Source organism: Macaca nemestrina, chromosome 4, assembly GCF_043159975.1.
Source record: "Macaca nemestrina isolate mMacNem1 chromosome 4, mMacNem.hap1, whole genome shotgun sequence".
Classification (NCBI taxonomy): domain Eukaryota; kingdom Metazoa; phylum Chordata; class Mammalia; order Primates; family Cercopithecidae; genus Macaca; species Macaca nemestrina.
In genome coordinates this window covers 2,122,106-2,149,742 of record NC_092128.1, presented here as the reverse complement: position 1 = coordinate 2,149,742, position 27,637 = coordinate 2,122,106, and the positions used below count along the sequence as shown (strand labels likewise).

Here is a 27,637-nt window from a genome sequence, read left to right as displayed (position 1 = left end):
GAAAATATAACGCTGATTATTGCATTCTCTTGAACAGTGTAGACTCCCTTTGCTTTTAGGAAACTAATCACATTCCTTGGATTATTGATTTTTGCCATATCCCCTTGTTATCAAGCATTTGTTTACCTCTCAACTTTATTTCTAGCACAAAATACTTTTTCTCCAACCATAGATGAGGCAGAAAGGCATATATTGCATTTTCTTGGTCCCACTGTGCTGTTTTATGCCTCCATAGTGTTTCATGCCCCTTTCCTTTTACGTGTGCCAGTCTCTTCCCGTTAATGTCTCGGCTTGCGTGTTGTCAGGGGCTTGGCTCTTTTACCCTATCGATGGATCTGAAAGTTTTGAAGTAGAATTTTGAAGACAGTGTTTTAGAGATCAAAGAGGTTAATGTTATAATTTGCCCGCAGTTTCATACATAAATCATAAGAAACTTCTAGTTTTATTTCAACATATGCTTGATTTTTTCAGTGAGGCAGCTTAATTATGTCTTGTGTTATTAATCATTGTGATTCAGATAAACAGTGGTGTGCCTCGAAGTGCAGTGCTTCTTTTCTGTCCCCACGCGCGCATGCGCGCGTGTGTGTACGCGTGTGTGTGGTGTTTGTTGGTTTTGTCTTTATTTTTGTTTTTGTTTTTTGAGACAAGGTCTCACTTTGTCACCCAGGCTGGAGTGCAGTGGCGTGATCTTGGCTCACTGAAACCTCCGCCTCCCGGGCTCAGGTGATCCTCCTACCTCAGCACCCTTGAGTAGCTGGGACTATAGGCATGCCACCACACCTGGCTAATTTTTTGTAATTTTTGTAGAAACGGAGTTTTGCCGTGTTGCCTAGGCTGGTCTCGAACACCTGGGCCCAAGTTATCTGCTTGTCTCAGCCCTCAGCCTCGCAGAGTGCTGCGATTGCAGGTTGGAGTCACTGCTTCCGGCCCCACGTGTGTTTTCTAACCAGTTCTTTGCCATGTGTTTTCCAAGAACTGTGGTGTGTGTGGTGGTGATGAATGCTCTTTAGCTCTGAGAAGTTTATAACTTCTTATCTCCTACTTCAATCATTGGGGCTAAAATGATTACACAAATGACTTCAATGCAGAAGAATACAGATTTGTTTTTCATTGTATATGTAGAATTAAATATGTATGTACATATATATGTGTTTGTAAACAAGTTTTTATAATAATTTAGAAAAAATATTGAGGATGTACCTGGAGAGAGAAATAAATTTTGCCTATAATTTCAGTTGCTTTTATTATCAGTGATATTTTCATTATAATCAATAAAATTAATAAGCTATTGATGATTCATGTTAAAAATTTGTATTCTCTTTCATGAAGTTCAAATAACATTGATGAGCTTTTAAACATTTCAGCACATAGTGATCTTAAAATTGAATCTATTTTGAAATCCTATATAGATTATAAACTAATTTCCATTAGCTATCGTTAGACACATCAAATAAATAAAATAGACTTACCTTCATCAACTTTAGCAATATAATTCATAGTTCTGAATCTTCTAAGAATTTTCAGAACATTTGTGAATGATAGTTGTTTCACGGGAAATATGAGTAAACTTGGAAGAAGCATATTCCACCAAAGCGATTCTAAATCCCTACCACATTTTTGAAGTTTTCTTTCACACTCGTTAAGAAACAGTAAGAGGGCTGGGCGCGGTGGCTCAAGCCTGTAATCCCAGCACTTTGGGAGGCCCTGATGGGCGGATCACGAGATCAGGAGATTGAGACCATCCTGGCTAACACGGTGAAACCCCGTCTCTGCTAAAAAAAAATACGAAAAACTAGGTGGGCGCCTGTAGTCTCAGCTACTCGGGAGGCTGAGGCAGCATAAACCCGGGAGGCGGAGTTTGCAGTGAGCTAAGATCCGGCCACTGCACTCCAGCCCGGGCGACAGAGCAAGTCTCCGTCTCAAAAAAAAAAAAAAGAAACAGTAAGAGAAGGAGCTTCCCTTTCCATCCGCCATCTGCGGGGGAGCCGCGACCAAAACGCAGATTTTCATAAAATTACAGGGAAGACCATCACCCTCGAGGTCGAACCTGTGGATACGATAGAAAATGTAAAGGCCAAGATCCAGGATAAGCAAGGAATTCCTCCTGATGAGCAGAGACTGATCTTTGCTGGCAAGCAACTGGAAGATGGATGTACTGTCTGACTACAACATTCGAAAGGAGCCCACTCTTCATCTTGTGTTGAGACTTCCTGGTGGTGCTAAGAAAAGGAAGGAGTCTTACCCCATTCCCAAGAGGAAGAAGCACAAGAGAAAGAAGGTGAAGCTGGCTGTCCTCAAGTATTAGAAGGTGGATGAGAATGGCAAAATGAGCTGTCTTCGTCAAGAGTGCCCATCTGATGATTGTGGTGCTGGGGTGTTTATGGCAAGTCACTTTGACAGACATTATTGTGGCAAATGTTGTCTGACTACTGCTTCAACAAACCAGAAGACAAGTAACTGTGTGTGAGTTAATAAAAGACATAAACTTAAAAAAAGGAGAGAGAAGGGATTTTCAAAGAAGACATTTGAGGTAATGAATGCCACTTTCCCCCATTTTAAACTGTTGCACGAGGGAAAGTATATTTTTTGAATCTGTAAGTCTTTTAATTAAAGAAAATTAATTACCAGTAAAAAGGGGACTGACTGTTTAAACTGGTTATGGTTTTAGTACTGGAATGTTAACACATCTGATTGTCTAAAGCTTATCTTCTATTCTTAGCTACTAGTTTGTGAAGAACAATTTTTTAGCGACTTGTCTTCATAAGAAATATACCTTAAAATTTTTATTAGTAAGGACATTTGGAATTTATTTTTAATCTTGCATTATCTGATGCAAATTATTATATGTCTGTTTTATTGCTTTTTATGGCATTAGAAGTATCCAGTAATACTTTTTTTTAAAGAAAAATTTCAACAGAAAAACACAAATTATTGCATTTGTCGTTGTGTGCTGTAAGTTAGACAGATCATTGGGTGCCTCACTGTTTCTTTTACCTGTGGCACCTGGACTTAGCCGGGAATTCTTAGAGGATGCTGTGCTGTGGTGGCCTTGATTCCTTGTGTGGGAGCCAGTGTCTTCCATTGTGTTCTCCTTCATAACTCAAGAGAGTCCCCATGGATAACTGGCCTGAATTTATGACCCGGCTTACTGATTAACTCATGGGATTGTTACAGCTAAATAAAGCTTAATGAGTAATTTTTAATCCATCCCACTATGTGGGAGAAGAATATCACTTCTTTACATTTTAGAAGTAGAGCTCCAAACTAAATAACCGTCAGAGATTTGTCTTTGGTTTTTTTTTTGTATGTTTTTTTCAGTGAAAACATTCTTTATTAGTAAACAGACATTTCAAACTTTTTGATTACGTACATCATGCAAAATGACTGACCTCGCGCATGGTTGTCTGTTCATTGTGACATCTTTTTTGAGATGATTATAAATTTAAGATGACTGCAGTAGTAAAAATAATTCATGAAAATGACTCTCGATGAAGCAAAACACTACATAGCACACATGAAATACTGTTCATCCTTCCTGGATGTTTAATTCTCTCCTAATATAAATCTCCATTTTGGAAGACTGTTATATACAAAACTGGCAGTTGTTTTTGTATGTGCATCTATAGGCACTGAAATGATAAAAACAAGAAAATTTCAAATAATTTTTCAAGATTTGGTTGTTTTTCCTGTTTTGTTAATCCAAAACAGGACAATGCCCTTTGATTTACAATGTTCAAGATGATTTTGACCCATGAAAAAGTTGTTTTACCCTGGTAATCTTTTTGAAATGGAGCTGGCTGATATACATTATCCAGGTTGTTTTCAGTAAGTGAAAAGGAATAGGGCTTGTTTTGAGAAGAATTCCTCTAAATTATGGTGCTGAGAAAACTTCTCTGCAGTGGTGGGCTCACCACTTTCATCCTGTGGTAGTTCTGGTAGCACTCCCAGTATGAAAACCCTAGCACAGGTAAATTCACCTCTTTGAAATGAGCAGTGACCCTGGAGAAAGATGAATTCCAAATATAGTAGCATATTCAAGTCATCTGGCAGCGAAGTAGGCATCAAAGACTTCTAGGTACTTGGGGTGCTACTGTAACAAATACCTGAAAATGGAAAAATGGCTCTGGACTTGGGCAGTAGGTAGAGGCTGGAAGAAGTCTGAGGAGCATGCCAGAAAGAAGCTGAATTGCCTTAAACAGACTGTTCGTAGAAATGTGGAATGTTAATGCTAGGGAGGCCTTGAAGGAAGAAAGTATCGTAGAGAATACCTCGATTGCTGTAGAATATCGAAATCATGAATAGACAGTTGGTAGAAAATGAGGACTATGTTATTGGAAAACTGGAGGAAAGGGGTCCTTGTTACATAGTGGCAAAAAGCTAAGCTGAATTGTGTCCTGTAGTTATGGGTAAAGCAGAATTTTTAAGTGATGACTTCAATATTTAGTTGAGGATATTTCTAAGCAAGCTGTGGAAGGTACAGCCTGCTGTCTTCTTGCTGATTATAGTAAAACGTGGAAGGAGGTAGATAAATTGAGGGAAGAACTGTTACATATAAAGAAACCAGGACTTGATGATTTGGGAAATTCGTGGCCTATTCAAAGCAACAGCCACTAAAACTTAAGAGATTCACTGTCAGGACGGCCTTCTCTAGAGAAAGTGATGAAGGTTATGGCTGTATAACCTGCTGATACTTCAGAAACATCAAAAGTTCTGAGTATCAAGTCACACAAAAGGCTCTTTGAAGAGATTAAGGGTGTAAATCATAGATCCTCTCAGCTATTTCAGAAAAAGCCAAAAATAGAGACAGGATTTTCTAGGAAAGATATGTGAGGAGCCTCCTGTCTAAATGACTGAATCTCCATGACATACATAAGAGACCCACAAGTTTCTTGACAATGTTACAGCAGCAGAAAACCACCATTTTTAACAGAAAGCTTTAGAGAACATAAAAGAAGAAACAAACTGATAAGCTGATACTCAGCTGCAAACGTGTGCTACCTTTCGTGAAAAAGTAAAGATGACCGAGACAGTCACAAGCCCAGAGAACTGAGCAGTGAGCTGAAGATTACTCCCAGGCCTTGAAACTTAAAGGATGGTGCCTGGCTGGTTTTGCAAATTGATTGGTGCTGATGGGTCCTTTTTTCATCTCAATTTCTGCTTTTTGAACAGGAATGTGTGTAACTGTTACTGTATGCCTGTCACGCCATCATACTTGGGAGCAGATAACTTGTTCTCTAGGTTCGCAAGTGCACAGATGGAGGAGAATTGTGCCCCAGAAATCACACCCAGATCCTCTCCCAAATTTAGATGGCTTTAATGTGAGATTTCAGACTTTTGAGTTGGTGAGACTCAGATGAGATTTTGGATTTAGAGTTGATGCTGGGTTGTGACTTTTGAGCACCTATGAGTGACGTAAATTTATTTGTGATGGATCTGAATCTTTAACACAGGGGTGGAGCGGGGATGGGGGGGCACTGTAGTAGGCAAGAAGACTAATGTTCCATGTAAAATGTTAATGTCCTAATCTCCAAACCTGTATGTAACCTTAAATGGTAGAAGAGATTTTGCGGATGTAATTAAGGTTACTGTGGATTTCAAGACCAGGAGATAAGCCCAGATTATCCAGTGGGCCTAATTTAATCATGAGTCCTGCAGAGAGCCCCTCCAGGCTGGCGTCAGAGAGATGTGATAACAGACGGGTCGTAGAGATGAAACAGTGCTGGTTTTTAAGGTGGAAGAAGGAGGCCACAAGCCAAGGAATGTGGATGTCCTCTAGAAGGTGGAATGATAAGGAAATGATTCTCCTCTGCAACCCTGCCAACGAACTGATCTTAAAAGCACCACGAAACCCGTTTGGACTCCTGACCTATAGAATTGTTAAGATAATAAATTTGTGCTATTTTAAGCCACATTTTGTAACTTGTTATGGTGGCGATGGGAAACTAACCAAAAGTGATAACTAAGGATGACGTGGTGTCTGGGGAGAAGGAAGCACTTCTGGCTTCAGAAATGCAAACATTTATGCTGGTAATTCTTTTGATCTAGTCTGTCCGACAGAATATACATTCCTGTATTTCTACACTAGTCTGGTGCTGGAGAAGACGTTCTAGGTTGAGCACATAGAAGAGTGTTTAGTGTGTATAGTGAGTTTCCTAGAAAAATGTGTTGAATGAATAAATGAATGTGATCAAGGCAAGCTTTGGGAGGGACTGTAATTACTTGATTTTGAAATGTTGCTGCTGTTTACCATATCTTCTTAAGAATTGCTGACCTTTAGGCTGGGCGCAGTGGCTCACGCCTGTAATCCCAGCACTTTGGGAGGCTGAGGTGGGTGGATCACTTGAGGTCAGGAGTTTGAGACCAGCCTGACCAACAAGGAGAAACTCTGTCTCTACTAAAAATACAAAAATTAGCCGGGCATGGTGGCACTTACCTGTAATCCCAGCTACTCGGGAGGCTGAGGCAGGAGAATGTCTTGAACCTGGGAGGCGGAGGTTGTGGTGAGCGGAGATCATGCCATTGCACTCCACCCTGGGCAACAAGAGCAAAACTCCATCTCAGAAAAAAGAATTGCTGACCATTATGTGTTTCTGTTTAAGTTCACAACAGTCATAATTCTGTAAAATACAAGGCAAAACTTTAGTTTCTGATACTAGTAATATATCTATAATAAATAAATGTACTAGTAGGTAAAAAGGATGTATAAAATCTCTCTTTTTTTTTTTTTTTTTTTGTTTAGACGGAGTCTCGCTCTGTCGCCCAGCCTGGAGTGCAGTGGCCGGTTCTCAGCTCACTGCAAGCTCCGCCTCCCGGGTTCCCGCCATTCTCCTGCCTCAGCCTCCCGAGTAGCTGGGACTACAGGCACCCGCCACCTCACCCGGCTAGGTTTTTTTTTTGTATTTTTTTAGTAGAGACGGGGTTTCACTGTGTTAGCCAGGATGGTCTCGATCTCCTGACCTCGTGATCCGCCCGTCTCGGCCTCCCAAAGTGCTGGGACTACAGGCGTGAGCCAATGTGCCCAGCCTCTCTCCTCTCTCAGCAGACTCCAGAAATTGAGCATTTGTTGATTCATTGTAAGGTCTCAACTCTCCATCATCTAAACTGAAACCATTGCTCCACAGTTTAAGCAAAATCTGAGTATCTTGCAGCTGATTTTCTCCATAGATATATTCAGATTGCTTACAAAAGGAATGGCCCAGTCTGTATCCTCCACCTGTGAATGACGATGAGGTGGTGTCCATGGGCTCTTGAAGACTGCAGCATTAGGTCTATCACACTTGGAAGATCTGCACTCCACTTCATTTTCATACAGTTCTGCCAAGGCCAATTTATTTCTTGATATGTCATCCCTTTGGCTGTTTTCAAGTGTCTTTGCAAGTTCTTCACATTCGTATTAAGTTCTGCAAATCCTGCGTGCTCAGAGGTCGCAGCCCTGAAGACCTCCTCTCCCGCGCACCGAGCTCAGGCCTCCTGCCCTTCGCCATCTTCCGCTGGCTCTATTTGTATGTCTTTTTAAATTTTTTCCAAGAGGGAGTCTTTTTCTGTCACCCAGGCTGAAGTGCAGTGGCGCCATCTCTGCTCACTGCAACCTCCACCTCCAAGGTTCAAGTGATTCCCCTGCCTCAGCCTCCTGAGCAGCTGGAATTACAGGCACATGCCACCATACGTAGCGAATTTTTGTATTTTTAGTAGAGACGGGGTTTCACCGTGTTGACCAGGATGATCTCGAACCCCTGACCTCAGGTGATCTACCCACCTAGGCCTCCCAAAGTGCTGGGATTACAGGCGTGAGCGCCTGGCCCAGAAATTTATTTTTAGAAGTTTAATAATTTGTTTTATTATTGCTTATTGAGTGATTTAATAAATATTCTCTCAAGATTAGCTTGAAATGTAAATTTTAAAATGTGTATTTTAAATGTGTATTTCTGAAAATGGTATTCTAGAAATATGTATACATTCATATGGAAAGATGTTAATTATAATCTTAGTGACAAACTCTCTTAGAACGTGTAGGAAGAACTCATTTTTGTTTCCATGTGTACACACAAGGATCTGGATGGATTTATAGCAGGATATTGACTGATGATTTCTGGGTAGATGAGATGAAATGTGGCTAACATTTTGCCTTGTTTTGTTTTAATAACATTTTTTTAAAAAGTTTCTCCACTAAAGAGAAAATAAGCAAATACTACCTTCTCAAATTATTTCAAAAGTTCATGTTTTTCATAGCTTTTTTCTTACTCTTTTTTCCATATGACGGTTGCGTATTCTTAGCAAATAAAACTCCACAAAGGCAAGAAAAAACGTTAACACTCTTATCAGGTATATGGTAAGGATTTTAAATATCTCAGAGATAAGGTATCTATTATCCTATTATCATTTTCTAATACAGCTCCCCTTTTCAACAGTATAATCTTTTTCAGAGTTTTGTTTTTTTTTTTTGAGTCCGAGTCTCACTCTGTCGCCCAGCTGGAGTGTGGTGTTGTGATCTCGGCTCACTGCAACCTCAACCTCTCAGGTTCAAGCGATTCTTCTGCCTCAGCCTCCTGAGTAGCTGGGATTACAGGCGCCTGCCACCACGCCCGGCTCATTTTTCTATTTTTAGTAGAGACGGGTTTCACCACGTTGGCCAGTCTGGTCTCGAACTCCGGACCTCAAGTGATCTGCCCACCTCAGCCTCCCAAACTGCTGGGATTACAGGCGTGAGCCACCATGTCCGGCCATATTTCAGAGTGATTTTTAAGTGGAAATTTGCTCGAACACTAATGACAGACAGCATACTTAGTTACATGTCTTAATTGGTCTCCTTTAACTTATATTATTATCATTTTTTTCATTTTTCCAATAATATTAAATATTTATTAAGTAATATTTTCCAATAATATTAAATAATATTTGTTGGAGACTCCGTTTGGGATTCTGCTCTTGCTGGAATGAATGCAGTGTGTCCTCACTTTGTCATGGCGTGTGACTGATAAACATCATGCATGTTTTCATAAAATCATAATACTTCTGAACTGGAAGGACCTTAGAACAGATGTATTACTGCCCCTTCATTTTCTTATGCAAACATTGCTTTTAGCCTACATGACATTGGAAAGATAACTGGGCTGAATGATCTAATAGATTCTTTCTAGCTTAAGATTTCCTGCTTCTAGGTAAATTTCACATGTTCTTTCATGCTTTCACTGTTTTTTCAATGATGTACCCTTATTGCCATCTGGATATCTCAAAATGCATTACATTAAAATAAGAATGGAGTTCAGTTGTTGTTGTTTTTTTAATCACTACTCCATAATTCCTATGGTGTACTCAGAAAGTGCCGATATGGAACAATGCATTTGATGTTTTGGACTGAGTGCAGGAAATTACTTGACCGATCAAATACGAGATTTTTTTTACTGGTTTTTGAAAGACCTCATCTCTTAAAAAAATGTTTATGCTAGCTGATTACACAATTATGGCTAGAATGTTTATCCTGTCACAAACATGCAGTATACAACATAGAGCTAATTTAAATGCTCATGCATTCTTCACAAAGTTCATCTTTTTAAAATCTAATATTATAGATGAATAGTTTTTAATTTTTATTTATTTTTATTGGGATAGGATCTCACTTTGTCACACAGGCTGGAGTGTAGTGGTGCGATCTCGGCTCACTGCAGCCTCGAACTTCTGGGCTCTATCGATTCTCCTACCTCACCCTCATGAGTAGCTGGGACTACAGCCACCACGCCCAGCTTTTCATAGAGACGAGGTCTCACCACATTGCTCAGTCTGGTCTCAAACTCCTAGGCTGAAGCAGTCTGCCTCCCTTGGCCTCCCAGAGTGCTGGGATTACAGGCGTGAGCCACCATGCCTGGCCTAAAAGTCTTTACGATACATTTTTTAGATTTATTTTTGAGGTGTTAACAGCACATTTTTTTGTATTTCAAGAAAAGTGACTTGAGTCCATCACTAAATATTTTACAATTTTTTTTTTTTTTTTTTTTTGAGACGGAGTCTCGCTCTGTCGCCCAGGCTGGAGTGCAGTGGCGCGATCTCGGCTCACTGCAAGCTCCGCCTCCTGGGTTTACGCCATTCTCCTGCCTCAGCCTCCTGAGTAGCTGGGACTACAGGCACCCGCCACCGCGCCTGGCTAATTTTTTGTATTTTTAGTAGAGACAGGGTTTCACCGTGGTCTCGATCTCCTGACCTTGTGATCCGCCCGCCTCGGCCTCCCAAAGTGCTGGGATTACAGGCGTGAGCCACCGCGCCCGGCAATATTTTACAAATTTTAAACGTGTTAAGTAGGCCAGGTGCAGTGGTACATGCCTGTAATCCCAGCACTTTGGGATGCTGAGACAGGTGGATCACTTGAGGTCAGGAGTTCAAGACCAGCCTGGCCAACATTGTGAAACCTCATCTCTACTAAAAATACAAAAATTTGCCAGGCATGGTGGCAGGCACCTGTAATCCCAGCTACTCAGGGTGCTGAGGCAGGAGAACCACTTCCACCCAGGAGGTGGAGGTTGCAGTGAGCCGAGATTGTGGTGCTACACTCCAGCCTGAGCAACAGAGCAAGACACTGTCTCAAAAAAAAAAAAAAGTATTAGCAGTAATAACAGTAGTAATATAGAATATTGTGGCATATTAATATGATATGAAGCAGAGGGGGAGCAGGTTCAACTTGTGCATGAAAACAGCTTATATCTTCATCTTTTGGGGTAGATCTCACAGCCACGGGGGAGGAGGCGCTTTCCTAGCTTGGTAACAGCGCGGATTGACACCTCTGGGAGCCGTGTCTCGGTGTTCTCATCAAATGGCTGGTTGTCTGAGGCAGCTTTTTGTGGTATTAGCACAGAGATTTGCTAAACTGTATGTTGATCTTCAGTGTATTGCTTTTTTTTTTTAAAGAAATGTTTTGAATAAGTAATTGCTCACTGTTCTGTGTTTTTCCCCTGTTCCTTTTTAGGCTTCTCTACAGTTTAGCCTTTAATGCCAGGTTTCTGAGACATCTTTGGTTTCTGATATCTTCCATGTCAACACGGATGATCACAGGGTATGTATTATACAGACTTATAAATTGAGCTCACAGGCACAGGAAGTAGCAGCCTAATCAGAAATGCTGCCAGAACCTGTTTTTAAGTCCTGCTTATACTGGACTTATTTCATATTAGAAGGAAAGTTCCAGATGGTCTCAGTTGCACAAAAAGAAAAATCAGTGTCTAATCTTAACAGTTACTTATCTGTATATATTATTGAGAGTATGGTTTTATCTGAAGGTAAGTTTGCTTTAAATATCCTAGCCATTTTTTTAAAAAAAGTAGACATTTGGAAATTACTTTGCTCCATATGATTTTACTATTCTTTTCACAGTGAAAATACAGATTTTAAGTAAATTTAAGACTGCTGCAAACATTAGAACAGTGTAGACATTTTTAAACATTTGTTTAAATAATTAGATTTTTCTTATTTGAATCGTGTAATTTAAAAAATAGCATCTTTGACATACATATTTTAATTGAGTGTGTAATAGGTAGGAATTTCATACTTAAAATCCTTCATGGTAAACTGACTTAGCCTAGTACTCTGTTGTTGAATTTTTCCTCTGCCAGGAGTCTCAGCCGGCCGGGCGCGGTGGCTCACGCCTGTAATTCCAGCACTTTGGGAGGCCGAGGCCAGTGGATCACCTGAGGTCAGGAGTTCAAAACCAGCCTGGCCAACATGGTGAAACCCCATCTCTACTAAAAATATAAAAATTAGTCGGGCATGGTGGCACGTGCCTGTAATCCCAGCTACTCGGGAGGCTGATGCAGGAGAATCGTTTGAACCTGGAAGGCGGAGGTTGCAGTGAGTCGAGATCGTGCCACTGCAGTCCAGCCTGAGTGAGAGCAAGACTTCCTCTCAAAAAAAAAAGAAAAAAAGAAGTCTAAGCCAGTCCCCCTGTACTGTCATCGGAAAAGATGAAGTGTGTAATTCAGTTAATTGGAGACTAAACTTAGAAGATGCCACCTGCATGTCATGCTCATGAGAGTGGTGATAATAGCAGTCACCGTTACTGACTCCATGCTGTGAACCAGCTCATTCGGTGGTGGGAAGACACATCTCAGTTGTAGGGCAAGAGTGTAGGAAGTGGTCTTGTTTTCTTTTTAGGAACAGGAAGTTAGAAGAAAGAATTTTTGGTGGATTAGGGTGGTATATCTAAAATATAAACACATGCTCATCTGCAGTCTGACTTGCTGTGTACAGTCATAATGGAAACTCTTGTTGAGATTTCTGAATTTTGAGCTTTTTCATGCAATATGTAGAGCAAAAGATATTCATTCATATGTTATTCAGCCACGCACAGTCAGCCCCTTTATGATGGAACTGGTGTTCAAATCATCTGGGCAACACGGTTCATACTAATGAAAGGGGAATGTCAGTTTCTCAATATTATTACTTAAAATTTTTCATTTTTTTAATTGCATCTTAAGTGAGGAAAAGGGAGTTTTAATGCTGCCGCTGTGACTGGTGAAACTCCTAAAGGTTAAGTGAGTTTATCTTGCATCAACAATGGGTGGCTAAAGCACTCCTAGAAATGCTTTCTAGACGAAAGCACGAAAGACTCTAGAATGATTTACCGTCTTGAGAAATGCTTTTCTTTCATTTCCAAACCAAAATACAGGATTTTAGGTGTGTTTTGTTGTGTTTTTTGGTGCATTTCAGCCACTTCTGACTATGCCAACCTTGGTTTTCATTAGTGACAGGTTTGTTTCGGGCAGAAGGAGATTGAGAATCATCAGGACAGGAAATTATCATTTACCCATAAGTGCCCCAGCTTAGCAACAGAGACAGTGTCATAGTGCTGCCTGATAATTGCTTATTTGTTTATGGCATTTGTCTCTTGCTAAGGAAATGGAGTCATGGTGTGTGAAAGAAAAGTGGGATATTGTTAATTATATTAAATTATTAATACTATTTTATGATAGGGTAGTTTTATAAATCTTATTAAAAGACAGTTTGAGAATTTGAATGTCTTTTTACTTGTTTAATTTATTAGAATAAAGTCCCTCAAGAAACTGACAGTGTATTAATACGTTCTCAATACAGATGCTCCTTGAGGTACAATGGGGCTGTGTCCTGATAAACCCATTGTAAGTTGAAAATATCATAAGTCGAAATGCATTCAAGACACCTAGCCTGCTGAGGCCTCACAGCTTAGCCTAGCCTACCTGAAACGTGCTCAAAACACCTGCATTAGCCTACAGCTAGGCAAAATCATCAAACACTAGGCCAATTTTACAATAAAGTGTTGAATGTCTCATGTAATTTATTGAATATTGTACTGAAAGTGAAAAAACAGAATGGTTTATGGATACTCGAAGTACGGTTTCTACTGAATGGGAATCGCCTTTGACCATCTTGAAGTTGCAGGATCCTAAATTGAACCATTGTAAGTCAGGCACCATCTGTATATGTCTCATATTTCCTACTGGAAATAAAGTTTAAAATGAAATGACTGATTTTCTGAAACTGGCACTCAAGTCAAAAATAGTTTCACAGTAAGGCTTGCATTGCTAGGACTTTCAGCTTTTGTGGGCAGAAGTACCATCAGGGGAGCGTGTTAAAATGCATATTCTCGTGAGACGAGATTGTGCCATTGCACTCCAGCCTGGGTAACAAGAGGGAAACTTTGTCTCAAAAAAAAAAAAAAAAAAAATCAGATTCTCTGATCCTGCCCTAAGACTTGGATTAGAAACCCTGGAGACTGCGACCTCACAGGCTCATCAGGTGATTGAGGTGCAGATGGTTTGGGGGCCAACCGAGATGCACTATTCTTCACCCCAGTCTAGCAGACCACATTTAAACAATCTCCAGATGGATAGTGAATTTTGGCACATCAGACATTTTGCAAATAACATCTTTATTCGTGTACCTGATTTTCAGTACTTGCTATTGTAATCAGCCAGTTTAGTTTCCCTCTTCTTGAAGATGAAGGAACCCATAGCCAGCTGGTACTTTTTCCATTAGGCATCCGTTGACTATGACATAGCAGAGATGCTTTGCCCAGAAGTCTTCAATGTGGGCAGTAGGTGCTGATGTTGGCTGTTTTATAAATAATCTCAAAACAGTCTACAGTAGTATTCTGAAACCTGTTAAAGCAAGAATCCGTTCTTTTTTTTTTTTTTTTTTTTTTTTTTTTGAGACGGAGTCTCGCTCTGTCGCCCAGGCTGGAGTGCAGTGGCTGGATCTCAGCTCACTGCAAGCTCCGCCTCCCGAGTTCACACCATTCTCCTTTCTCAGCCTCCCGAGTAGCTGGGACTACAGGCGCCCGCCACCTTGCCCGGTTAGTTTTTTGTATTTTTTAGTAGAGGCGGGGTTTCACCGTGTTAGCCAGGATGGTCTCTATCTCCTGACCTCGTGATCCGCCCGTCTCGGCCTCCCAAAGTGCTGGGATTACAGGCTTGAGCCACCACGCCCGGCCAAGAATCCGTTCTTAAGACTAAAAGCTCTTTGCAAGGGTAAGGGACATTGAACGAGGAGGAGGAGTGGTTCCCACAGGCACGCAATGTGAAAACCCTTGTTCTCAAGATCTAGACAGAGATTAGGGATTGCCTCGGGTCTCATGATGGTGAGTAATTCACCTAGCTCCCCTGAGTTATGTGTGAATCCATGTCTTTTCCATTACAGTAAGTTACAGACTTTTTATTTGCACATAAGTCCTTGAGATTGACCTGTTTTCAGAGGAATATTTGAGTCAGTGTTTATAGCAGAAAGAGTGGTCAGCAGAGAACTAAGAGACCTGTGTCTCGTTCATGCCCTGTCTGCAGGACAGCATTGGCACGTATCCTTCTTGCCAATCCCACTTTTTGTGTCATCTTGGCTTCCGCAATGAGGTAGGACAGTTGTGCTTTGTCCCTTTTTGATTGTCCCTACAACGTTTAAAGTTTGGATGGATGGCATTCATTCATTAATTGATTATTACATTCAGCATAGTGCTAAATGCAGAGTGTCACAACTACAAATAGGGATCATGTATGCTTCGGTTGTGTAGCATGTGGACATAGTGTATGTTCTCTGTGGGAACAGTTTCGGGTGCACATATGGGTTCCTGTTCTCAAAGCAGTTGATGATGGCAGTGCCCTCCCCTGAACCATGTACCATGGAGACTCAAAAGCTCCAGGTGGCTCAGCCAAGCTCCTTATGGCCCTGCTAATTATAACAAGTGGTCTTACCTTCTGCTTTGCTTTTATATGTGATTTGTAGATCCTGACTCCTGGTTTCATCTCATCCACTATATACCTGTAGTTTTGTGGAAATGGATATTTGGGGAGATAAGAGAGTGATCTTGCTCTCAATGTCTGTTAACCTATGATTGATTTGACTTGGTAGAGGGGACCATGGACTTTATAGAAAGAGCTTGCAGGTGATTCTGTGTTAGCTAAATGTTCCATAAGACAAGGAACCAGACTTGAAAATGAGAGAAAAGGAAGACGTTCTAAGTGAAATAAGTCAATTTAATATATCGTAGCTCTTTTTTATTTGTTTGTTTATATTTTTGGAGACGGAGTCTCATCCTGTTTCCCAGGCTGGAATGCAATGGCATGATCTCACCTCACTGCAACCTCTGTCTCCCAGGTTCAAGTGATTCCCCTGCCTCAGCCTCCCAAGTAGTTGGGATTACAGGCACCTGCCACCACGCCCAGCTAATTTTTTGTGTCTTTAGTAGAGACGGGGTTTCACCATGTTGGCTAGGCTGGTCTTGAACTCCTGACCTTGTGATCCACCCACATCGGCCTCCCAAAGTGCTAGGATTACAGGTGTGAGCCACCACACCTGGCTTTTTTTTTTTTTTCCTTAACATTTTAAACTTTTTTTGAAACAGAATCTGGCTCTGTTGCCCAGGCTGGAGTGCAGTGGCACAATCTCAGCTCATGGCATCCTCCGCCTCCTGGTCTCAAGCCATTCTCCTGCCTCAGCCTCCTAAGTAACTGGGACTGTGGGCACATATCATTACACCTGGCTAATTATCATATCATAGCTCTTGATGGGTGACAGAGGCTGCTGAGTAAAGACCACCTTAGCTGCTGTGAAAGCAGGAGCAGGATGGGAGCTGGTGAATAAAGCAGACAGTGGGAGCAAGGCCACTGTAGAGAACCAAAAACTTTGTTTCTTAAGGTTCCAGTTTGGCTTCAATATTGAATAGCTTTCAGCCTTACCAAAAGTAAGTCGCTGGATAAATTTTTCCTGAGAGCAGAATGATTTGCCTTTATTAAATATGTTGAGTAGATGGGAAGGGGGATGGTTTCCTCATAAAAGTAAAGTACATGTGTGTCTTGAATAGCGGCCTTATTAGAACTCTTCTTAGGGCCTTAGCCTGGGAATGACTGGCTCACTCTTAGTAACTTCATTATCCGGTTGATGTAGGTAGCAGGAACCTTAGTGAAGATTAATGGGTTGGTATGCTATTTTATGTATTAATCTGTGCTGTTTATTAACCTGCATTGCCATGGTGACTTTACCTTGCCTTTAAGTAGTTTAATTCCTAATGCAAATGTTACTTTCCCTGATTATATTTGTTTGATGTTATGTTTTAATTAGTTCCCAAACTAAGACTAATTGTAAAGTGACTGGTTTTTTTCTTCTTTTCTTTAATTCAAGGTCTATGGTACCATTGCTTCAGGTGATATCCAGGGGTTCTCCTATGTCTTTTGAAGATTCTAGTCGAATCATCCCACTCTTTTACCTTTTTAGCTCCTTGTTTAGTCATTCACTAATTTCCATACATGATAATGAATTCTTCGGTGATCCCATAGAAGGTAAGGATTTTGAGAAACCAGTTTGCTGCTGGCCACATGGCCCATCAGTTTTCATAGACAGTAGAAAAGTTTTAAGCTTTTTAAGTCTTTCAATGTGTGTTAAAAGATGGAAAAAGAAATGATAGAAAATTGGATTGTATTTTTTAGTTGTAGGTCAAAGACAATCATCGATGATGCCTTTTACTTTAGAAGAGCTGATAATGTTGTCTCGATGCCTTCGAGATGCATGCCTGGGGATCATCAAGTTGGCTTATCCAGAAACCAAACCAGAAGTTCGAGAAGAATATATTACAGCATTTCAGAGTATTGGAGTCACTACTAGCTCTGAAATGCAACAATGCATACAGATGGAACAGAAACGATGGATTCAGTTATTTAAGGTATAGAGTATATGTATTTTTTTGTTTGCTGACATTGAAAAATATACACATTTTTGTCTTGACCATTGCAGAGGAGTAAAAATACAGGTTTGTTTCAGACATGCGTTAATTTGCAAGACCTTTTTTTTAAAAAAAAAAATACATACATGGACTTGCTGTGTCTCCCAGGCTGAAGTGCAGTGACACCGTCATACCCCGCCGCAGCCTGGAACTCCTGGGACCAAGCAGTCCTCTCACCTCAGCCTCCTGAGGAGCTCGGGCTGCTGGCACGTGCCACCATGCCCAGCTAATTTGTTAGTTTTTTTGTAGAGCCAGAGTCTCACTGTGTTACCCAGGCTGGTCTCAAACTCCTGGCCTCATGGGTTCCTCCTGCTTCTGCCTCCCATAATGCTGGGATTATAGGCGTGAGCCACTGCAGCTGGCCTGTACAACTTTTTAATTAAGAAAAGTAATTTTAGTACTTTTGATTAAGGTAATTTAATTAACTAAAATTACTTTCATTTTAATTTACATTTGCCTCACTTAAAACTATGTTTTTAAACCTTGTTACGTGCATCTTTTCTGTGTGGCCCTAACTACTTAACTGTGATACGATGAAATATAAATACAGTTTTTAAAATGTTTTTATTTTTCAGTAAATATTTCTTAGATTTTATTATTTTTTCAAACCTTTCAAAAATTGATTAACAAGGTAAAATAGGTCATTAATTTTTAATGCTAGTTGTATATAAGTTATTTTAACATATCTTCATTCTTAACCAGAAAGTGAAGTTTTGAGTTACTATGGCTGGAATGTTGGCAGGAAACCACCACCAGTGAGAATGTAACTGTTGGGACGGAAAAAAAGAAAAGGAAAAGGGTGCTTGACTTCCCATGAAATTTCTGCAGCAAACACATCTAGTCAGCTAAAATTGCTCATTAAAGGAGTGAGAGCAGAAGAAGTGCATTTTCCAAATTGAATGCTGGATTTACAGTCCGTTTAATACCAGCGACCTCTCGCACACTAATGTTCAGTTCGAGTCATCAGCTGTCCCTTTGGGTCTTTTATCACTGCTTTTGTCAAGCTATCTATTTAATTGAAAGAAGTTAATTGAATGAAAATGATCAACTAAGCTTGTATTAATATTGCTAATGGAACTTTCTTCTTGGCCGTGTTTGGAGAAAGATGTCAAGCTAGACTTTAGGAAGGGCCCATTAATGCTTGCACTTACCCTGATGGGCTAATTAAGGAATGCTTATTCATCCTCCAGGTCCACGAGAGTCTCTCTCCAGCCCGTTCTGCCTGGTTTTACAACACATTTCTCTTAGGAGCATGAGCATTAGCAGCAGCAGCAGTAACTGATAATGTTTTGATTGCACTGAATACAGTCCTAATGCATCATTGAATTTATAATTTGGGCAGATTGATGTAATATATGTTTGCACAATTTATTTTAATTACCTATTTCTGTAGTCCTAAGTAAACTGGAAAGGTCACATGGTAAGCCTTTACTATATCCTTTCTTAAAGATTGACAATTTTGCAACTTTTCTATGTTAAAAAATAAGCAATCTCACCTATTTAAAACTTACAATTCTTATATAAGCTTTTCCTGGACGTGGGTGTTACAGGTAGCATGTTTGTTTTCCTTTCCATATTTGATTAAACCCTGGGGTCTTTATTAACAATAAAGCTTTCCATGATGTGGAATATCAGGTGTTGTGTATGATATCAGATCATTTCACTGTTTTATAGCACCTGTTGAGAGTTTCATAATTTCCATATGACAGCCTTATCTTTAGTATGTAGAAATCTCTGAACTTAATAATGCCATATAAGGTATTTTCCACGCTGACCTTATTTTGTTTTGGTTAAGCATTAAGTGAAGAGTTTGTACAGAATTTTTTATGCCTCAAAATGACTCCCTGCCACCTTATTAACCATTGAAGGTTTTAAGAATTGGGGTGAGGCCAGGTGTGGTGACTCACGCCTATAATCCCAGCACTTTGGGAGGCCAAGGCAGGTGGATCATGAGCTCAGGAGTTTGAGACCAACCTGGCCAACGTGGTGAAACCCCATCTCTACTAAAGATACCAAAAATTAGTTGGGCGTGGTGATCCACGCCTGTAATCCCAGCTACTGGGGAGGCTGGGGCAGGAGAATCGCTAGAACTCGGGAGGCGGAGGTTGCAATCAGCCGAGATAGCGCCACTGCACTCCAGCCTAGGCCATAGGGTGAGACTCTCTCTCAAAAAAAAAAAGAGGGTGAATGTTTACCTTTTTTTTGTTGTTGGTGGTGATTGTTTTAGGTTTGAAATAAGTTGTTCTAAGACCTTTTGAGTTTAGAATTGTTTAAAGACCTTTTTTTTTTAAAGGATTTCTGTTCTTTGGCCTCCTGTCCCCCAAACCATTTTATGCTACCTGCTGTTGAGCTGAGCCCCCCAAAATAAAAATCACTGCATAATTTTTGAGTAATCAGCTGCTATTAGCTTTTCTTTTAAGAAAATACTATCTTTATTATGAAGATATATGAACTTACACCTCTGCAGTTAACTGTGTTTTAGGCAGTATTCTAAGAGCTTTGCCTATATTAATTTAATGCAATAGTTCTGCGAGAAAGATACTGTAATTTGTTTTTACAGTTGAGGTCATGTATATGATGGTAGAACCAGCTACTATTCTACATTCCCCTTCTGAAAAGAATAAAAATATTATCAGCATTTTTCATATTATTATTGTACCAAATTTGAGTTGAAGAATTCGAGATAGAATCAACCAAAGAAGGCAAAAGCGTTTTGCCCATGATCTCCTGCCTTCCATTGATTTTGACAGAATTGCAAATGATGAGACCTGACTCCTTCAACACCGACCATTTTCATTTTTCAGTCGTATCATGGTCCTCCCAAAGTCATTTGTGTGAGAGGCTCTGTTGGCTGGTCACAGAAACATAGAATTTTAAGTGGATAGAGTCATCTTTCTTTGTCACTATAAGAATTGAGGTCACTTTCTAAGCCCTGCCTTGACACTGCTAAAACAGTTTATGCATTTATCAAATTTATAAACTCCTCTTGAAGTGTAATTTATAGCTATAATTACTTTAGCTTGATGAGATAGGAAATGCTGTTTTGAGATGTCTGTGTGCATCTACCAAACTTAACAGGAGTTACCTCCTGTGATAGAGAAACAGGAGGAAGTAGCAGGGAATGAGGAAGGTTCTCATGCCCTCGTTATCCATATGTCTGGAGAGAGAGAGAGACCCATATTGTGAGTTTTTTACTTCCTTAGTGGTTAAGTTGTATTTTTTTCAATTCCAAAAAGCTATTTTTAAAAAGTAGTAAAGCAACAGCAGTTCTCTGTTAATATAATCCTAAAATGCGGCCATTTAGCTGTCCATGTTACAGCTAAGAGACCTAAAGCTTGTAGCGCTATGCCATAGCCTTTTCTGTTATGAAGATTTGATTCATTTTTTTGTTTTTTGACTAAAGTGGATACTATATGAAGTAATTTTATAATGTTTTAAATATGTGCTGAAGAATACTGTTTTTCAAAATACACCAGTTTTTAACCTGTTTATGCCAGAGGTTGCAAATTTTTTGTGTGAAAAATCAGGCCTTGGCCATGACCTTGAGCAGTAGAATATAAATCCCACAAGCTTAGCGTTCCAATAATGGAACACTAGGCATAAATGGGTTAACAAGTGGTAACTCAGGGCTATATAAAATTTGGTTAACCCTTGACAGCAGCAGTGCATACCAGATACTTCATGACTTTCATAGGTTAGAGTGTTTATTCTCAGTTATTTGAACATTCACAGTATTCATCCCACCCATAGTGACACAGCTCTATGCTAAGGGATCGTGAATGAATTCACACTGGGTGCCTGTTCCTGCAGTATCACCATGTAATGAAGGAGACATGCATTCAGCTAATGACAGTGGGAAACAGCAAATCGCAGAGGCTGGGCCTGTGGAAGCACACAGGAGAGAAGCACCAGCTGCTGCTCACCTGACACAACTCAGTTGAGGAAAACAGTTGTTTTCCAATGAGGTCATGTTCTTAGAGCTTTTTCTGACACATTACTTTTATATATTCTTCTTATGAAGTCAAATTGTAAAAATCCATTGTCGTTTGATGTATTTCCCACATTACACATTTACTGCACTTCAGAACCTGGAAATTGTGTGCTAAGTATGCTTTGTATTTTGCTTTTTAAAGAACTAATTCATCTGGTTTCAGGACTACATCTACTCTAGAAAGAAAAAAAAAAAAGAAAAAATTAACTCAGTTGTTTGGTTTTAGTTACCAGATTTTACATATTACATTCAAGATAAAAAAGATACTTTTATGTTATGATGCAATTAGTCTTTCAGTTGCCCTTCAAAACTTGGACTATATGTGCTTTTTTGGTTGCAATACTGTATCTAAATATCCATCGTCTCCATACAGAAATGTCACAATTTAGGATTGATAGCCTTGTCATCTAATTTATATATACATTTGTGATAATATAGCTAGTGCTTAAGAATATTTCTCCAAGGTCAGTTAAGCAAGACTTTCTTATGATCATCATTGCCATGAACTCTCAAACATAGGGATCTTGTGAAAACAGTGCCTGTTAATTTATAATGTTTACCCTGAACAGTTGCCAAGTGTGATTTTTATAAGGAGTTGGTATGTTTCTAAGCAGTTATCTACTTGATCTTTTTAATATTGGGGTTAAGGGAAACCTGCTTACAGCATCACCTATTTTTTATTCAAATGGCACATTAAAATCGAGCATGTGTAACAGTTGTGCACCTTTGTGGGTTTTTGTTGGTTTTTTTTTTTTTTTTTTGAGACAGGGTTTCGTTCTGTTGCCCAGGCTGGAGTACAGTGGCTCGATCTCATTGCAACCTCCACCCCCCAGGCTCAAATGATTCTTTCACCTTGGCCTCCTTAGTAGCTGGGACTCAGGCATGCGCCACCACACCTGGCTAATTTTTGTATTTTTTGTAGAGATGGGGTTTCGCCATGTTACCCAAGCTGGTGTTAAACTCCTAGGCTCAAGTGATCTGTCTGCCTCGGCCTCCCAAAATGCTAGGATTACAGGTGTGAGCCACCATGCCTGGCAGTGTGTGCGTTTCTGAATAAATTTATTAGTACTTGAATAATGTATTTTCTGCATTTATTTAATGTAATGTTTTGATCTAGCGTGGAAGAACTTGAGAGGAGGGACAAGAGTTAACACATCAGATGAACATAATGCTGTTGTATTTCAGAACTTAAAATCCACTAAAATTGTGTATATTGCGCTAGATACAGCTAGTTGTTCCAATGTTTGCTATCTTATTTCGTATAACTTACCACACTGGTTCTCAAGTCATAACTACCTATCAGAGTCATCTGGGGGAGCAGTGGAAAACTTGACTGGCTCCACCTCAGATGAATTGAATTCGAGTCAGTGATGGCGGCATGCCCGTGGTGGGCTTTTCATAGTACTCCAGGTGATTCTAAAATGCAGCAAAGGTTAAGAGCCACAGGCTCTAACTCACTTTGAGCAGATGTAGTCACTTCATGTGATTTGGGCATGGTTGCCCCTACGAACTTTCCCTTTTTGGTGCTAGATACTTGTAGAGCAGTTGAGTTTGTGATTCTGAAAGTGAATGTGGAAAAAAGGAATGTGTTAAGGTGTTTCGAGATCACAAAATGGATCCAGTCAAATTTTCATGTTTATATTTTTCATTAAAAACTTAGGAGAAAAATAGTTGATGTAAAGGAGGGAAAAATGTTCTTAGTTGAATTTTAAGGTTTGGTATTTGATATTCTAAATAAGTATATTTTGGGAATTGGTCCAGGACTAGTCATGCCATATTTAGCAAATAAAAAGACAGGTCACCTAGTTAAAAATTGAATTACGGATAAATCACAATTACTTTAAAAAATATAATTATGTCCCATGCAATATTGTGGACATACTTTAAAGAAAGCAATATTTTGGACATATTTATACTAAAAATATATTATTTGATATAAATAAATATAAATATATTTGATGTTCATTAAACCATGCCTTACCACAGTGCCTTCTATCTTGATATCCTGTCCTTAACATCGCTCCCTTGGCTGGACTCACTTTTTTACCTTCTCCTTTCCTCCTCCTTTCTCCCCATCTCCCTCCACCCCCTTTTTTTGATTCACCAAGAATCCATGGTAGTACTGGCATGTTATATTGGTAACATGTAGTTACTTCTTTTTTCATATTTAGGATTGGAAATATGAAAGAGGATACACTATATTGAAATTTTTAACATTTAATTTTATAAAAATTTAGTAGAAGAATGTGAGAACTCATCTCATATAATTTGATAATGTTTGTAATCTGTAGAAAATATATGTTCTCATGAACAGAGATTGAATAGAAATAGATATCTAGGAGTTAGGCAGACCTGATCTTTCCCTTGCCCGACCTGGAGCAAGTTACCCCCTCAATAAAGCTAAGTTTCCTTGGGGATGATAAATTCATAGGGACCCCAGGATTCCGTGGGATGATGCAGTTAAATATGTAAATATGTCAGAAAGCATGACTTTTGTTAACGGTTGGGGTGATTATGAAAGGGCCAGTTTCAGCATGGTAACTATTAAATCTAGATTTAAAGTATCAATTTAATTGGTCATAAAAATGGAAAGACCAGACACGATCATCTTCAAACAAAAAGATTGTACTTCTGTTACTGTTGGAAGGGTGTGTGTTGTGTGTGTACTACCTGAATTTATCCCATACAAGGATAGCACATGTAATTAGCATAGCTCAGTGAGATTTCATCTTTCCTTTTGAAGAGTAAAATGAATGACTTTCAAGAATTACTGTATTAGGTCAATGACAGTACTTTGTTTCAGCCAAACAGTTAACCAGACAGAACCAGTAATGAGGTTCTCCCCAGTCTGCCTAGGCTGCATAAGAAACCATTAATTGTAAGATGTTGTGTGTGCAGCTGAGCCCCTGAGCAACACCACGGAGTCAAGGGTCAAGGAATAACTGACTCCACTTTACCCTGATTACTTAGCTAAACATTTCCACTCGTTTAAGAAGGATGGTATTTCCATAGCGTTGTGATAGGTTTTAAAATGCCACAAGATAATTGCCACTTCTGAATTGGTAAGAAATATCCACCACTTATAAAGGTGTATCTTTGATCTTGAGTGGGTTTTTACTATGCAGTTTTATCTGCATGAGCGAATTGCTCAAATAACACTTTTTCTCTGTCCATGGGTAGGTCATTCAAGGGGTGTCCACATTGCAGTGGCCTGAGATATCAACCCAAGTACCCTTCGCTTTTTTCCTTAGGCACACAGAATTTCTGGTATCCCTGCATGCCTTGGATTTGCATTTCATAAAATAAGCATTTGTATTTCATTGTATGTAAATGCTAAATTACGGAATTTTAAAGGGAAATCTCAACGATTGTGTGATCTTTATAATGTATCTAATATATCCATTATATATTAGATATATTATAAATTTATATATTATATATACTAGATACATAGTATATATTTATAATTACAAATTATATAATATATAAATTATTATAAATTAGTATATATTAGAAATCTTATTTCTAATCTGTCTGGTGGGTATATTATAAATCAGGTTGTCCTCATTTTGTTTTTTCTGTGATGATTTCCATTGTCTTTAATTAGAGGTAGCATGCGTACAGACAGGCCTGGCCAACTTTTTCAGAAAACGCTGTCTTGAGCTCTGTAGTAGTTATATGATCAGTCCTGGTTGTAGACATTTAAAATGTTGGATTTACAATTTTGGTTTATCTTTGTTTATTACAAAATGCATTTCTATTCGATAGAGAACTTTAGGTCTTTTTAAAGTAGTGCTATTAGATCTCTTTAATCATATATTATAAAATTTACAATTATTGATCCCAAGTCAGTCATTTAGTACCTGCTAGGTTCCAAGGTGGCTAGTTGGATTCTATTTGTGAGGAACTCACTGCACAACCAGAGAGGAACTGTTCTGAAGGAATATTGTAGTTTTTTAAAGCCATGATAAAATACTAACTTGTGATGATATAACGAAGTGTGTCCAGGCCAGACTGTTTGGAGAGGTTATCAAGGAGATCAGACTCGATTTTTCTAGAGTTATGATCACAAACCTAACTTCATTTGCTTATGTGAGGCAAATGCTGAAATTGTTTTTCTCTTTGGGAGATGTGACAGTGATGTCTGGGGTGCTGCTTTTTTCCCCTAGTGCCCTTAGTACATTGTTTCTCAGAAAACTCAGAAATGCTATTTCAGGAAAAAGTTTTACAAAATTACATCACTTGAAGGTATCTTTCCCATCCTGGCTAACCCAGTGAAACCCCGTCTCTACTAAAAAATACAAAAAACTAGCCGGGCGAGGCGGCGGGCGCCTGTAGTCCCAGCTACTCGGGAGGCTGAGGCAGGAGAATGGCGTGAACCCGGGAGGCGGAGCTTGCAGTGAGCTGAGATCCGGCCACTGCACTCCAGCCTGGGCGACAGACCGAGACTCCGTCTCAAAAAAAAAAAAAAAAAAAAAGGTATCTTTCATTAGAACTCAGATGAGCTAAGACATTTCCAAATTCGGGGGGGTGGGAGTTGTTTGTTTTTAATATTTTAGGTTTGGGGGTACATGTGAAGTCTTGTTACGTAGATAAACGTGTCGTCGGAGTTTGTTGTACACATCATTAGGTCACTCAGGTATTAAACTTGGTCCCCAGGAGTCATCTTTTCTGCCCTCTCCCTCCTCCCACCCTCTCCCTTCAAGTTGATCCCAGTGTCTGTCCTTTCCTTCTTTGTGTTCATGAGTTCTTATCATTTAGCTGCCACCAAATTTGTGTTTCAAAGCTTAATCACCACCTCCGTTGTAACTTAAAAAATTATCGTGTCCATGTATTTGTGTTTGTTGTTCTGCACGTATTGGCAGATAACTGCTTTGTGTACATTACTGTGATGGAAGCCCTTTTCTGTGAGCGGGTTTGGTGTCCGGCTCCACTGGGTGCCTGCACCACCGCTGTGCGCTCCTCCTTAGTGAATGTATTGCTCACTGTGCGTTGTGGCTGCCGAGCTCACGTGTGTGACACGGATTTGTTCTTTCTTTTCAGGTTATCACCAATCTAGTGAAAATGTTGAAGTCCAGAGACACTAGGAGAAATTTTTGTCCTCCAAACCACTGGCTGTCAGAACAAGAAGATATTAAAGCAGATAAGGTGATATTGAAAGATCTTTTTAATATTTATCATTAAAAATATACGTTCAGCTTGTGTTTTTCTGGGGGAGAAGAATTAAGCCCTTTAAAATTATTTTTTTATGACTTATACGACTAGTAACGGTAAACCTTATTACTAACTCTTACGCCAACTTCTTAATGGGACATACAGTAGTATCATTGACTTAAAATGATATTCTGAGTTATCCTCAATTTTCCTTTTTAACCTGAGATTATATTAAAGCCTAGTAATTCTTTGTTGAGGTTGAAAAATACTTTGCTTTTATTAGTATTAATGTATGTCTAGTACTTAAAAGAGATGGGTCTTGTGCCTAATTTTTGTGTTTTTTGTTTTGAGACAGAATCTTGCTATGTTTGCTCGTGGTGGTCTCGAACTCCCGGCCTGAAGGGATCCTCCCACCTTGGCTTCCCAGAGTGCTGGGATTACAGACGTGAGCCACCACACCAATCTTTTATCCTTGATTTTCTGAAAGAACAGACACAAATTTGAATATTACTAACACCTACATCCAAAGCAGATTCAGTAGTATGATACGTTAGTAAAAAATTTAAGTGGCCAGGCGCGGTGGCTAATGCCTGTAATCCCAGCACTATGGGAGGCCGAGACAGCAGATCACTTGAAGCCAGAAGTTCAAGACCAGCCTGGCCAACGTGGCGAAACCCTGTATCTCTACTGAAAATACAAAAATTAGCCGGGTGTGGTGGCAGGCACCTGTAATCCTAGCTACTCGGGAGGCTGAGGCAGGAGAATCGCTTGAACCCGGGAGGCAGAGGTTGCAGTAAGCTGAAGCTGTGCCATTGCACTCCATCCTGGGCCACAAAAGTGAAACTGTCTCAAAAAATAATAAAATATAAAAAAAAGAGGCCGATCATGGTTGCTCACTTCTGTAATCCCAGCACTTTGGGAGGCCAAGGTAGGCAGATCACCTGAGGTTGGCTAAGCTCGAGACCAGCTTAGCCAACATGGCGAAACCCCGTTTCTACTAAAAATACAAAAATTAGCCAGGCGTGGTGGCAGATGCCTGTAATCCCAGCTACTCGGGAGGCTAAGGCAGGAGAATCACTTGAACCCGGGAGTCAGAGGTTGCAGTGAGCTGAGACCGCGCCTTTGCCCTCCAGCCTGGGTGACAAGAGTAAAATTCCGTCTCAAAAAAAGAAAGAAAAATGAAAGAAAATACAAATATTAGCCGGGCATGGTAAGTGTCCCCCTGTAGTCCCAGCTACTGGGGAGGCTGAGGTATGAGAATCCCTTGA

General features: G+C 39.8%; 1 protein-coding gene and 1 pseudogene across 2 annotated transcripts in view; both read left to right on the top strand.

Annotated features, from left to right (window-relative positions):
- The window catches only part of LOC105475009 (ubiquitin protein ligase E3C), a 140,560-nt gene that overhangs the window by 57,097 nt on the left and 55,826 nt on the right, over positions 1-27,637 (top strand). For both annotated transcript variants that reach the window (XM_071094173.1, XM_071094174.1), the window contains 4 exons: positions 10,955-11,041; positions 16,627-16,784; positions 16,932-17,164; positions 26,259-26,363. In XM_071094173.1, the coding sequence (XP_070950274.1) occupies positions 10,955-11,041; positions 16,627-16,784; positions 16,932-17,164; positions 26,259-26,363 (583 nt within the window). The remainder of the gene's footprint in view (positions 1-10,954; positions 11,042-16,626; positions 16,785-16,931; positions 17,165-26,258; positions 26,364-27,637) is intronic.
- Positions 572-10,948, top strand: LOC139362482 (ubiquitin-ribosomal protein eS31 fusion protein-like; annotated as a pseudogene).